This window comes from Phymastichus coffea, unplaced genomic scaffold, assembly GCF_024137745.1.
Source record: "Phymastichus coffea isolate CEN01 unplaced genomic scaffold, Cenicafe_Pcof_1.1 PCOF00028, whole genome shotgun sequence".
Classification (NCBI taxonomy): domain Eukaryota; kingdom Metazoa; phylum Arthropoda; class Insecta; order Hymenoptera; family Eulophidae; genus Phymastichus; species Phymastichus coffea.
In genome coordinates this window covers 1,446,177-1,461,025 of record NW_026706839.1, presented here as the reverse complement: position 1 = coordinate 1,461,025, position 14,849 = coordinate 1,446,177, and the positions used below count along the sequence as shown (strand labels likewise).

Genomic DNA, 14,849 nt, shown 5'->3' with positions numbered 1-14,849 from the left:
CAGCCGAAGTAGCAGCTCGAGCTGATTTTTTGTGAAAAATGCCCGACCCACTTGCAGGGAGTCCACTTTCACGGCCACTAACCCCGCGACTTGCACGCGCTCTCGTCGCACTTTCCTCTCTCGTAGTAGTCGTCGATCGCAGGGGAAAACTGCCTCGCGACGCGCCGGGGATGCACGACACCGCGGTCAGTGATGTAGAAAGTAGTACGCGCGAAATCACGACTGTCGATGCCGTGCGCCGATTTTTTTTTCGAATTAGATGTACAATCGCACCCTTTCCTATCTATGGATTTTACCAGCATCTTTGCCGGAGATAGCGACGGACGCTCTTGCGTTCAACATGCTGGAAAGAGTCTCTGAGAGAAATTATTTCCGCATTCGTCTTTGCTCGCATTTGGCAAGAGTTTTCGCCACACGAGTTGTATATCTGTGAAAAAGTGTTTGAATTTGTAGCGCTACCGTGTTGCACACGTTACTGCAATTACTTATCTCGCCCGTGTCTCTTTCTACCGCAATCAAAGACAAAATTATATTTGCAAAATATTGGCAGAATACACTCCGTCGTTGATAACTCTTGGCGATGTCTCTTGACACGATTAGATTCTCAAAATCAGTCGAGCTTGTAAACATTTTCATGAAGATTAACCGTGCCGCAAACAAAGCTAATCGCAAGGCCAAAACTTTCGTGGCAAAACAGCCGGCAGAAAATGTAGAAGGAGCGTGAGTCCGGTCGGTACATCGGCGTACCAAGTAGAGGATCAGCCGATGACACGCGAAGTATTGTACCAGGTGCGGAATCGTACTGGCGACTCGCGCGCGCCGGTTATATTTTCGCGTGTGTGCACCTCGCATGAGCCTGACCTTGACACTCTTTGTGCTCGCGCGCAATTCGGTTCTAATAGTACCGATTATTCGTCTTTTCCTCTTCTTCTCTCTATTCTTGTACACTTTGACGTATGCACAAGAAGGGGGTTTACGTTGCAAGTGATAATTAATTGACAGATTGATCATGGACGCGCAGGTTAACCGCGACAGTTATCTCTGTTTTCTACGACTGCCCGCTGCTCAATTAAGTCGCACTTTTTTATTGACGTAATGGCCGTTTAATCCAATAGTAATTTTGTAATAGGCCTATTTTGACGCACTTGCAACAAGTTGTCTTGCTGCGGCGCGTGCGCTAGTAGATAAATACTTAGACGATATTCCGTGTTACAAAAAACTTTTCATCGAGATCCATTAAAATATACTTTCTCAATTTTTCCTGTGAAATATTAGGAAAGTTTAGTGAAGTCGCACAGTTTTTGTTACTAGAACGTTCGTTGATCATGAGCTATTTGGATGAATGTCAGGAGTCGAAACATTGGAAATGCAAAGCGTATATTTTTTCGGTATTCCTTAAAACTGCAACATCTTCCCTCCCTTTAACAATTACAAGATATTTTAGCTAAACGTTATCATTAACGCTTGATTAATATGTGTACAGCTGTATCCTTGATATATCTCTTTCAGTGCAAAATGTAAGTCAACGTTTATTATGATATAAGAACTTTCCAAAAATATCAAATAGAATTTTATGTACATGATTGTTTTAATTCACGCTCAAAATTATACAAATAATGAATAGAATTGTAACATTAACGTGATTATAATTTATTCAAATCACATTAGATAAACTAAACATATAGCTAAGAATTTTCAATTGTCTGACTAAAACAAGGATATTACTACTTATTATTAGGTGATATTGAATTCTAATTTATAATTTACACATTACTTTTAAATGACTATGACAAATAGCAATTTTTATGTCATTTAACTACGAAACATTCTAATTATAATTATCAAAAGTATAAAATATCGAACCAATAAATGCTTCGCTTTAGTTTGGAAATCATATCCTTACTATACCTCCGTACTACGAAGTAGAATTGAAATAACAGCGGCGACCTCATAAAACTACTTACTAAACAATCGAAAATTTACAACTCGCCATTTCACCCTTGTACTGCAATTTTCACAGTCGTAAAGATAATCTCGAAAAACCAGCAGCATCAAGCCCAATTAAACTAGAAAAAAAGAAAGAAAGAAAGTATGTACGCAAACACACGATATAATCTCAGGTCGACACGCAAAGTACGTATACATTTGCAGACATAGTACGTGTGGCATCGTCAATAGAGATTCCGATTTTTGTTTTCTCTCGGAGCAATGAACAAGTCTCACTTGTAAAAGAATGAAGAGCAAAAAAAGTAGTAGAAAGAAGGCAAGAAAGGCTCGAGCCATAAGATCGACGGGTCCCGTCGCGAAAAGAGAAACAGTTTCCCTGCGTACAGGAAAGTGCATAGGCGCGAGGAGAAAAGTGCACCTATTTACTCTTGTCGGGCGAGCGAGCGCGAGCGCAAGACATTGCACTGACCTACTGGCACGATTTTCCCTTCGCGTGAAGATTAGCTGCCAATGAAAGCCCCCCTCCCCCCATAGAAACTTCTTTTCTCTCTCTCTCTCTCTCTCTCTCTCTCTCTCTCTCTCTCTCTCTCCACTCACGCGCGCGCGCCTCTCTCAAGGAGAAGTTCAACAACCGGCGGTAACAGCGTGTTGCATTCACTTTACTCGCACCGCTGCAAGGAGCTTCCGCCGTGCCGTGCGTATGTATATGTTTTGCCGCGATGTTTTGTTTCGAAAAACACGCGTAGAAAACGCGCGATGGGACGATGCTTCGCGAGGCGCGACGTGGAGAAATCGACAAACCGCGAGTCGGTAATTCTGTTTACACTTTTTCTCTTCGATTTTCGCGGTTTAGTAACCACTAGAAAACGCGCGCCAGCAATCAATCATTTATTGACTTTAACTATTTGGAAGTAAGTCGGTCAGTAAAGTACATCTCGGATAAACAAAAAATGATGTACACTATCCAAAACTCACTTTTCACGATACAACAACATATAAATAGTCGTATCAGTTTGCATCGGCTGATGGATTGTTCATGTTTCTGTGATACTTCTGATGTTTGATATGATAAACCAATAAAAAACCTTTATACTGAACGAGTTCCAAGTTCCGGCAAATTGTATGCCGGGAAATCGATTTCTCAAGCCCAAGGTCTTAACGTTAAGCCGACGAAAGACTCGTGCGCTTGATATACCAGCGTACAGCGGTTTAAGAGTGTTACTTAATTAGCCAGTGTTAGATTGAAGCGAGGACGTGACGTTTTTCTCCCCCGCGAAGCCTTGTGTAATCTTTCTAACTTTGTTGAGATAACCGCAGTGTGTTCTTACCTCTGTATTATACTGTTACAGTTGATTCCATTCATTCACTTCCTTATTCTTTTATTAGTTGAATTTGCTCGACACGTGTGTCGAAGGAGGCTAATTGAATTTTGTTTATTTACTTAAAGTGATACCTTCACTACTTCGAATTACCAAATTTCTAAATATTAAAGTCAACGCCAATTATTATTTCCATAATTTCTGCAATTGCAAGTGCTATTAAATAACGTCTTTTCTAACAAAATTATTTAATAACATTTGCAAATAGCACAACTTATTTAAAGTTAAATGTCCTATCGATGTCATTACACGAAACGACGCAAGTTAATAAACATTTTTCGACTCACATTTTACAGACATGCCAGTGAACATGTTAACATAAAAATGGTCATCACTAAGACGCGAAAGGCTCTTTATCGAAGTAAAACTACAACCTTGGCAAGCAAACAAGCAAAGTGACAACATAATTAGCGCGTTATTACGGTACTCAAAGGGCTATACTGTAAACAAAGCTCCGATAGACATAAATTGACCGCTATAAAGTTGCTCGAGCTACAACAAGGACAGCATACAACAACAAATGAAAGCCATACATGCACAAACGGACCTAGCTAGTAGGGCTTGGCAATGGTTGGCAAAGGGGGCGGTGACACGCGCGATAAAGTTTCGGCATGCGGGGCGCCCTGGTGGCGCGAACTCCCGCACACAGAGACAGCTACGAATTATTGGCAAGGGTTGAAAGCAGAGGGGACGCTTACTCATCGAGGGAGGAGGGAGACATGCGCCACTATACTGCGGCGGCAGCGAGAGAGAGAGAGAGAGAGAGAGAAAGCACACATACGGAAGGAGAATATTACGTTGGAAATTGCTGCGATGAGCTATGATTTATGACCTGAATTTTCTTTTGGCATTTGTTCTATTTTTAGCTGCTGTGAAATCACTCGTATACTAGACACTTCTCTACATGTTAAATTGAAAAATACACGTTGTCGGGCTGACCAAACTCGGTGATTTTCTACTGAATTTTTCCGCATCTATCTTTTCTCAACGATACAACGCGAACAGCTAAATAGTCTCTGACGCAAATTGATCATTAATTATACGAACAGTGTCGCGCACGCAAGCCTGTTCATCGATAGAAATCGATCTGCAGACATTTCACTGAATCTTTCATAGAAAGATACTTTATTCAACCTTCATTCAAGCTCCTAATGGCTGTTTTGATGAAATTGAAGTTGTACATAATGAATCAATGTGTAATCTTGATAAATCGTGATTCGAAACGGATGGTAAGTGCACCATCGTTGTTTATTTAAGGGAGCGCATATCGGTCGGGTGGAGTTGTATGCCTTTTCCGGAGAGCTGCAAAGTAATTTATCGCCTCGAGAATGTTCTTCTTTATCAGTCTCTACCGATCCCAAATTGAAAAAACGAGATACAATTAAGAATCCGAAATGATTTGTATAAAATTAAAAATATAATTTTCCAGCTAGAAGAAGCCACGACAGAAGCTGTATGAAGTTTTAGAGTAACTTTTTCGGGGAGAGGATAACGTGAACACAATCATTTGTACTTCAGACAAATAGTCGTTGAAAAATGTAAGCCCTCAGAGGGGGAAAAATTGAACCCTCCAGCGATATACATACATACAACCGCACATATATACAGGTCGCGTGGAAACGCTTTTAGAGCACAGGCGCGTCGAGTAGTACGTTGGCAATCCGTCGGTAGCGCAGCGGTAGGAACTGCGCCTGGTGTCCGCAACGAGAGTACTACAGAGACCAGAGCAGCACAGCTGGCAGCTGAACATACGGGAGCTGCTGCTCTGCCGTCGCTGCCGGCAATTTCTATTGAATAACGCGTAGCCTCCACACTTCGCGCACACGCTCCGTCATCATGGTGAGTTTTTGCTTGATTCGTTAAGTTTAGGCGTCGTAAATTAGCGTAGAGAGGGTTGGGTCGTGCGCGAGGGATGTTTGACGAGGATGAGAAAGTATCATACGAGCGGACGACAACGAGCTTCGGCTTTTTCAAAGCGCACGAGCTCGGGGCTGCTTGTTAAATTATCTTTGAACATTTTTTTTTGTTTTCACCAAGCGTATCGATTTTGTCCCAATGGATAAAACGAGAGCTTTACTCTGCCATGCAGAACTACGTGCTCCTGTGAGCTTGCAAGTTTATCGAGGACAAGCAGAGTACTATTACTGTCATTGCATCTGCTGCTATGATTAATTTTTCGATAGCCTTGTAAGCCTATTCGGGTATGTGTTTACGATGTACCGTTAAGTGATGCTCCGTCGCAGGCGGGTGGAGGCACACGAGACAGAGTTCTGAGCCAGCGTCGACCACCACTAGGTTGCAGCACCTTACGGAAATTCTCCGTGCTTAAGCGATAAAAAAGTTTCTAGAGCTTTCAAAAAAACAATAATAAAACTATTGCTAATGAGATCGTTTGTATTTTAAAAAGTTAGCAGTAATCCCTTTACCGTTGGAATAAAATTAGAATAATTTTTTGTATATCTGCAGAAATAAAAATGTTTAAATTAAATGATATTACTGTTATGTTTTCGAAACGTAACACAAATGTTCATTGAATTCATTTAAAAGTTACTTTGTCAATAGTGTAAAAAGTTAACATTACATTATTTCCGTTCAGCTTGGCATAATATGCAATTTCAATTATTTCGCTTTAAGTTGAGTTTCAAACTGAACTTAAAATAATCTAATCTTCAGTAGATTAGCGAACAGTCTCAAGTTGTTAATCAATAGAACTCGCTTCCAAGAACTTTTATCTCGGATGCAGATAGATCAATTGAAATAAAAAAGAAAAGTTGAAATAACTTTAGCAAAGCTCCGCCAAAATCGATATAAAATATTCTTTGCAGGTGTTGGCGGATACATCTCTAACAGACAATTTACATCTGCATCACCGCAGCAACTCATTCATGTCGACAACATCGTCAAACGGCAATCAGCATGACGGCATCCATATAAAGAATCTTCTTGAGGGTGAAACTCTAACGTACAGTTTGGCACTCATTCGTGGTAAAGCACCACTAGGTTGCACTTACATTCGAGTACGAAACGGTGGCCACAAAAATCCAACGTCCGAGTGGCCGGTAGTAGCTGGTGATTTCCGTGTTCTCGTTGAATTACAACGTGGTGTGAACAGACTGGAACTCGAAGCTGGTGGTTTCAAACGTAAATTTAGCCTTGTCTACGAGCCCAGATCAACACGATTAAGGGTTACACCTGTGTACGTGATTTGCGCCGGTCACGATGGTTACTTTCAGGTAAAAGTATCATTATCATACCGACCTCATTGCCAATGATGCTGCTGGTGTGTATTGATTTCTCGCGTGCGAGCAAATGAAGAACGCGGACGTCGTGTTTTTCCCTCTCTTCCCCGATAAATATTCTGGCAGCATTGGCGCGTTACTGCCAAATATAATTCGTTTTGGATGCGCTTCACCCTAGATAAATTTTGTGCTCTTATTTTTTACGCTTATTTGAAACTTGGCAAGAAAGCTCAACCAACCGGAAAATTTAATATACGCTGGAACGAAGGTATACACAGTAGACGGAAGGATTGTGCGATAACAGAGAACGCGACTTTATTAAATATATTAATTTGGAATGAACTCTTGAGTAAGCTAATTAAATTCGTGAGTTATTCATTGAATTGCCCAATAAATGTAATGGAACAATGGAGAACCAAAGAAACGAATTACTCTTATACACAACAATGCGAAATGCATTTTCCGTTTTCGAGGTTTTGCATGGAATCCTTTTATCGTAAAATTTAACCGTGAAATTGTTGAATTTTTTATTTCGTTAGTTATTTCAAACCCACGTGAATAAATTCACGTTCATGAATTTTTGAAAGAAAAATATTTAATTTTGAAATTGATGACCATCTTGTGTAAAAACGCTAGAATATCATTAAAATATTTATCGTTATACGCAGAACACTCGCAAAATAACGCGACCAGATAATTATGTATGGATATTCTATAAATACACATATTAGGCATTCTTAGAAAGGGGTTCTAATGAGAGAGTTGTCGAAGAACAGCGCAGTACGTTATAACCTTTTTTTCATACTCGTTTAAATCTATGTCGAATCCTCATTGTTTAAGTTACGCTATAAAACATTTTACCACTCGAATAGCTCTCGAGGTACAAAAAGTCTTTGCTTTCTAATTGAAAGTCCTTCAAAAAATTCTCGGAATACCCTAACTAAAAATCATTGTGTAAAACAACGATGCTTGACCTGCGACTTTCCAAAATGTGAAATCATCGAATTCCTTAAAAAAAAATATTTAATTAACCGACTAAAATACTTTTTGGGGTATACTACATCTTGAAAAATGTGATCTGTCAGGGTCCACGAACAGAAGACCGTTCACCGGAGAGTGCAGCAACCCGAATTGGCTTGGGTGCACGTCTGCTGCAGAGCCTGACAGCTGAAAAGCTACGCGAAGCTGGACATGGACGTAAGACCTTCCAGTTGGAACGTGACCTCGACGGGCCCGAATGTCTTGTAATGCACAGTGTATTACACGTGGATCGTGCGAGAGCAATGTCGCAGCGCGAACTTTGGGAACTGATCGGTCGTGAACTGATGACTGGACCATTGGCATCAAAAGATCGAAAGTATCTGGCATTCTTATCCTGCACAAGATACAGAGGGGCACCAAGTCCTCGAACACACGAGGATACATTAGCAAGGACGCAGGGTCATGCCGCTTTGGGTGGCGGTGGATTGGCACTTTTTGGGTCGGCTTGTCTGCACACGTGGCCAACTTGCATGGCTCAGGTAATGTTTCATTGAGTGCGCTTATTTTTAGAACATTGGCAATGATAAGAAGTTGAATGACGCTATTTTGAAAAATCGATTTCCGTTCTTATTCTTTTGGTGTGATATATATTGACTGCAACTGCACATAATGCGGGTATTAATGATATTTATAACTGAATCACTATAATATTTACTTAGCGATATGACGATAATGCTCCATCGTATTACCGTCAATAGTTTCCTGCTTACATAATCGATCGATGATACCTTGCGTTGGATAACGACTGAAAATAAATCGTAAAAAACCTTGAACAACGCACGTAATATCGCTAACAGTAAATTTTCATTTAATAAGTTTAATTAGCTCATCTATTAAAATGCAGACCAAATTAGCACCAAACAAAAATTTATTTAATAATTTTAGTTAAAATTTTAGTCTTTCACGAAAATTATACTGCTCTCTCTCGCTTTCTCTCTTTCTCTCATTCCCTTTTTCTCCCTCTCAAGAAATAAGAACATATTGATTCGTGAGGTGTACTTGCATTTTCGAAGTTTCAAATCTAAACATACAGCGCGCAAGCGGAAAAAGAACTACTCGCTAAAGTAGATGGCTGACTGAATCGATGCCTTGCATTTCAAGCTTGTACAGTATGCAAATATACTAAAAGTGTAAACTGAATTCGTACGAGCGCGCTGCTCTAAATTTTACGGCAGGACAAAGTACTACAAACTGTGAGTTTAAGCTCTCTGCTGTGTGACTCTCCCTATACATGAGAGAGCTCGAGTCAAAACTTTAAACAATCGTGCCAAACGAGTTGTAACTTCGGAGTAAATGAACACGAGTGTGCTGAATAACGATCCTTGGTAGTGGCACATTTTTAAGCGAATTCTATAGTAGAAAACTATTGCTATTAATAATATATCTAATAATTTTAACATGATAATGAGAAACGAAACAGCGAAGGCTCATCGCGAAATATTACAAACTTGTGAGTTGACATTTTTCATCTAAACATGCTATTTTCTCTCTTGAGTTCACCCACCGTTAGTCTAAAGTAAAACACGATATGTAAAATGATTCATATTCTTTCATCATTAAGTAAAATGAAAATAAATGAATAAATTTTAAGAGCCAAATCGAAATTTGATCCGTTAAATGAAAAAATCAGCTGCTAAAAATTGTAACATGTTAATTTTTGTTGATGCAACCTCAATTATGACTGTGCAGATTTTGTCTCGCTTCCTCGACACGACGATAATCGATACAGAGCAATTAATGGATGACAGCAATTACCGAGGTACTCACGGTGGTTGTCTCGCGACGACACTCGGCTCGGTACTACACGAACTCGGCCACACCTTCGACCTCGGACACACGCGCGATGGAATAATGGGTCGAGGGTTCGACTACGTTGACCGCGTGTTCGTCGGTGCAGCTGGTATCGATGCAAATCGTAATCCCGTAAGACGAGTGCCACAACACACGACCGTCGCAATAAGTCGCCCGCTCAGTGTCACTGTCACGGTACAACAGCCAGTACAAGCTGCAAGCCCAAGGCGAGGAAGATTATTGTCGGAGACAGCAAGGCCAAATACACTGGGATTCGAGCAAACGACTGCACGGAATCCCGGAAGATTGTCGGCACCAACGAGTCCCGAATTAAATAGATCGTTCGCTAAAAGTATGACAGCTAGTAACGAGACTCCCTCGCAGACGGATCGAACTTTTTGGGGCAGTAGTTGTGCCGCACTGCTGGCACATCATCGCTGGTTTAACTTGGATAGTGACAATGCCAAGTGCCAGAACCTCAACGATTTGAAGTATGACGGAAAGAGGTCAGTCATAATCTTCAGCGGAGGATTACGTTTCTTCTCCTTTCTTTATTCTTAGTTGGCAGAGACTTCCATTCAACTTGTTAATTTTTCTTGTCTGTGACACTTCGTGCTTACAGTTTCACTAATAATTCATTTCGATGTAAGAAACATTGTTAGTTTGCTTTTGGCAGACGCTGAATATCAATTTTATTTGCCACGCTATTTTCTTTTCTTATAATTTTACAACAAAGCAACCAAATATAAAGAAAATACTTGCAATTTTCAGGAACATCGTGAGGTCACGACACGGCGTGCGAATAATCGAGTTGCGAGAGTCATTGGGTGGGATGGTCGTGGCATCGCGCCAATTTCCCGGCAACCATTTGACCCTGGAAGCAATGGTCCCAGCGCCACCACCCCATTACGTCACTGCATTAACTCTCGTCGCAGAGGATTCACTTGGTAGCATCCTCAAGCATCCCTTACCAACGGCCTTCTAGGGACACGCATATTCTTTATCGGCGAGACATTCGCTTAAAATCGTGTAATCCTGTGATCTCCAAGGCCGTTCTAGTATAAGATGAAACTGATTAATTGTATTCCGTTGGTTTGTTTGCTTGTTTGTTTGTTTGTTTATTATTTTTTTTCAAAAAACGACCGATCATCCAATCCATTGGGCATTTTTGGAGCAAAATTTTGTATTTATTACACGAACTAATACAATTGTGCATTGATACGCCTCATTTCACTCGTATATCTGCGCAGGACAGCGGTCTCTTTTACATTTATCAATATAAAATAGAATAAAAATAGTCAGCAAAATATAATTTTTTATTGAAATTCAAGATAGAATGCTTAACTATAATTTAATTTTTTTGTCGCTCTAAATTTTCTTGAAACCTTTTCCACAATTTTCGGAAAAATATATATTTTGCTGAATATTGTATCGCGTAAAATATATCATGTACGCTTATCATTACCAAAGTGCTTAGAGCAACAACAAAAAATATTTATGAAATATGATCTCAAAAAATTGGTTTTTTATCTGCTAATTTTTTATTGGTAGTGATTTTCGTTCAAATCGAGAAATTAAATACTAGAAAAAGTGTAGTAATATTTTTATTTTATAAGTGCAAAAAGAAAGTAGCATTTAGATACTTTTATATGATGGCATAATTGTTCAGTAGAAGGTGAAGTAGCATGCATCAATATTCTGCAATGTACAGAAAAAAGAGAATCAATTTTTTGAGATTTAAGTGCTTTCGCTTTTCGCTCTCATTATAATAAGGCAATACATTAAATATATTTATTGTGATGAAATCGAGTACACATGAGATATTAAATTCTAAGGTAGGAGTTCCTATCAGATGTACTCGACCCGAGGAGGCTAAAGATTATTTAGCTAAATATTTGTAATAAAAGAGCTGAATCAAATTATTATTTAGAGATATATGTTTAATGAAATAAATTCAAATGTGTTCGTTAGCTTGATATATTAATTTTAAATTATTATACTAAAATAAAATGTATTCTTGTTATGATATTTTACTCCTATACTATACATATTGTTTTCATTAAGCTTTACACTCAAAAGTATTTTTATAAGTATTTGAAAACGTAGAATTGTTGTTTGTGTAAAAATTCTAGTCACGAGCCTCTTCGGAAATTATGAAATTTCTCATTCCAATAATTTAAAATAAGCGATTCAGAGGCTACCCCAACCTTACACTTCAATAAATATGTTATATCAAATGCCAATGGCGCTTCCTTGCACCGAAATAAAAATCAATCGATTGCAATAAAAAATCATCGCATCCATGAAATCGTGCATTTGTCTGGAAAGATAGAATACAATTCTATTCAGATATATGTGCACATTAATTAAGCACAAATCATAAGTTAAACGTATAATTAACTAAAAATTTCACAGACAATGGCATTTATCCACAATCAAATTATTACAGCGTCCAAAGCCTAAGATAAAGCAATGATAAAATAACAAATACGATGTGGTCGTATTAAATATACATGACTTTCGACTGCAAGGCATTAAACATTTCTCACCTGTATAACGAGATCCGCATTCACAGTATTATTATGATAAAATGAATACTCTATAACAATATATAGAATGTAAACACTGATACAGTCGATCACATCCACGATAATATCAAATGAAACTTTACGAAGACATTTAGTATAAAAACAACCATTTACAATGAAGAGTTTAATCTATACCAAATGAATCGAATTTCCATAGCAAAAGATGATCATAATAATAAACCTATGTTACTCTCCCTCAGTGTTTGTTTCCATTCCAACAATAAAAAGGGTGATCTTTTCCAATCGAAAATGTATTTTTATTTTCTTTCGTATCACATAATATAAGTAAAAATATAAGTATCTACAAGTATCTACATTCAAAAAATGATTTTCGTATAAAAATATAAAATATTTCTTTACAAATAATATCATAACTTACATTTAATGTTTAATTATTGGTATCTAAGAAGTGATTGGAAGGCTGTAAGAGAAGTGGAACTACGCTCTAAATTGAAAAAATTGTAAAAGAAGATTACACGTTTAATTAGGATCCTTTGCGCAATCTCAATGCAAGATAAATATCGACCCCGTATATGACTCCAACTGTTGCACTTAAGAACTGTAAATTAAACGAAAAATATCAAAATAAATAATACATTTTTTCTTTTTTTATTTATAATTGGCAATAGAAAAAGGAACTAAATACGAATTACTTACATATGCTGCTGTCATAGCTGGGAAAACATCAAATCCTGGCGTAATAACATATAATGGCCATAAAAACATTTTTGTAGCAAATCCAAGACAAGAAGCCGAGCTCATACACATGAAGCAAGCGATAACGTTGAATATAATTTCCTGAATATTGAAAAAAAGTCACATAAGTTTCATATTATTTCTACGTCAACGTAATATTGTACACATATATGATCTTACAAAATAGGACGAGTGAATTAGTTTGTAGGATTTTTCAGAAACCATGTAACAGACGAGTAAAACCCCAGAGTTAAAAAAGCAAGCAGAAGAAGTTGTCAATGCTGCTTCAAAAGCTGAACCTAGTTGTGCATGATATAATAGCCCATAGTTAATCAATAGTCCTTGAATAATAAAATTTATCACCTGAAAATAATATAGAATAATTAATAATAAGAGCAATAACCATTTCTATAATTAAAAAAAAATTATTTAACAACAGATTTGTTTGTTTAGCATATTGCAATGGATTTTACCGATTATTTTATAGATATTATCCGTACGTACCACTTCCACCAATTTAACAGCTCCTGGTAGAGTTTTCAGAAACTCAATATGAATGCACGTGCAGCATCGTAAACAACAACAACTAACTCCTCCATATCCGTACGTTTCATTTGGTGCGATTTTCACAATTGGTACACCTTTTTTACCCATTTTGCGGACAGTGTAACGCTCACTTCAATAGAAGTTGATTATTAAAAATTAACTATTATTTTTGCGTGCAACGAAAACCACTCATAAGTTATAATAAACTCAATAAAGCATCTTGACGTGCAATCACGTTTACTGTCTTAAAAAGACTGAGTTCTTGTGGTACACTCGTCGCTTGCACCCCCCGGATTGCTTCGAGTAGAGCTGAGAGCCAGAGATATTTTAAGTTTGGATAATTTTATGTGTTATCCCCTACCTTTACCCAAGATCAATCGCTTACGTATAAATTCTTCAAAGTAAAATAATGTGCAATTATATTTTATACATATAATTTCATTTCACATAATTGTATATGTAATATTTTGATAAAATAACGCCAATGAAAAAGCTCGCCTTATACCTGTAGTTTCGCATTATAAAAATATTGATTATATCGTTCTGATTTAGCGTAGATAGCAATTGTTTAGATAAAAATATCAATACTAATATTAACATGATGACCATAACTGCGGAATAATATAGTAAAAGTATCATGTACTTACCACTGTTCCCGAAGCCGTTTGACGGTCAAATATCCAGCGAAGAATTTTTATCGACTTCGAAAGAACTTGTAAAGATTTTAGGTAACTAATTTTTCTGTGAAAAAAATAGTCACAAATAGCTAACCTTAACTTGTTAATATAAATAATACGGTCACACGCTAAGAATAGTAAAAAGAAAATTTAAGGGAAATTCATCAAATGTATTACTATTGTATAATATTAAATATTTCTGATAGATTACTTTGGAAAAATATTCATGACCATGAAATATGATATGCAGGCAAATATAGGGGTAAGTAACACATTTCAAAACAATAGAAGTAGTATATTTTAAATGTATATTTTTACAGATATTAACTGAGAAATTCAATGAAAATCAGCATCGCTACTACACGCTACAAAAATTAATATCAGTAGATAAAAATAGTAGCAACACCACTGTTTCTGATGCTTTGCTATGGTTGGGCAGGTCAATATAAATATAATATATTTCACAATTGGTTACCTTATTTAATAATTAATTTTAGTTTGAAATCTGTCCAGATCGTTACATATGGTACAAACATACTTTGAATATATAGTCAGCGATTATGAGTCTAATAAATTCATCGAAGATCAAACAGCAAACTTTACGATGGCTTATAAAAACACCTTAGAGCCATATCAAGGATATACGGCTCAGCAGCTATTTTCCGTATGTAATTTATACTTCGTAATGGATCTTAATTTTTCAAAAATTTTATCAACGTTTTCTAGCTGTTGATGCGAACGCCACCATCACGTAGCCAAATAATAAAAGGTTTAGCTAACGGATATGATATTGATCAAGCAATTATTATGAGAAGCATAGCAAAGTTTTCTAGGAGATTGAAGGAAAATATATGTATTCTCAAGACATTGTACAATGAACACAGTTTGTAACAAATCTAAATTAACTCTTAGATAATTCATCTATCTAGTTATGAAAGGTTGATC

At 37.3% G+C, this 14,849-nt stretch overlaps 3 protein-coding genes across 3 annotated transcripts; 2 read left to right on the top strand and 1 right to left on the bottom strand.

Annotated features, from left to right (window-relative positions):
• The first annotated feature begins 5,011 nt into the window (after nucleotides 1-5,011).
• LOC131675747 (uncharacterized) lies at nucleotides 5,012-12,229 on the top strand. The gene is made up of 5 exons (XM_058954862.1): nucleotides 5,012-5,165; nucleotides 6,152-6,559; nucleotides 7,651-8,085; nucleotides 9,296-9,903; nucleotides 10,169-12,229. Exons 1-5 carry the CDS (start codon nucleotides 5,163-5,165, stop codon nucleotides 10,380-10,382), a joined length of 1,668 nt encoding a protein of 555 aa, XP_058810845.1. The 5' UTR covers nucleotides 5,012-5,162; the 3' UTR covers nucleotides 10,383-12,229.
• Nucleotides 12,230-12,469: 240 nt separating this feature from the next.
• LOC131662861 (protein singles bar-like) lies at nucleotides 12,470-13,335 on the bottom strand. The gene is made up of 4 exons (XM_058932831.1): nucleotides 13,186-13,335; nucleotides 12,862-13,044; nucleotides 12,643-12,783; nucleotides 12,470-12,544 (listed from the first exon to the last, which is right to left on the bottom strand). Exons 1-4 carry the CDS (start codon nucleotides 13,333-13,335, stop codon nucleotides 12,470-12,472), a joined length of 549 nt encoding a protein of 182 aa, XP_058788814.1.
• A 529-nt stretch (nucleotides 13,336-13,864) lies between these two features.
• LOC131675661 (uncharacterized) lies at nucleotides 13,865-14,848 on the top strand. Its single transcript, XM_058954718.1, has 5 exons — nucleotides 13,865-13,955; nucleotides 14,111-14,166; nucleotides 14,225-14,343; nucleotides 14,418-14,568; nucleotides 14,631-14,848. The coding sequence occupies exons 1-5, from the start codon at nucleotides 13,865-13,867 to the stop codon at nucleotides 14,793-14,795; spliced, it is 582 nt and encodes a 193-aa protein (XP_058810701.1). The 3' UTR covers nucleotides 14,796-14,848.
• Nucleotide 14,849: the final 1 nt, after the last annotated feature.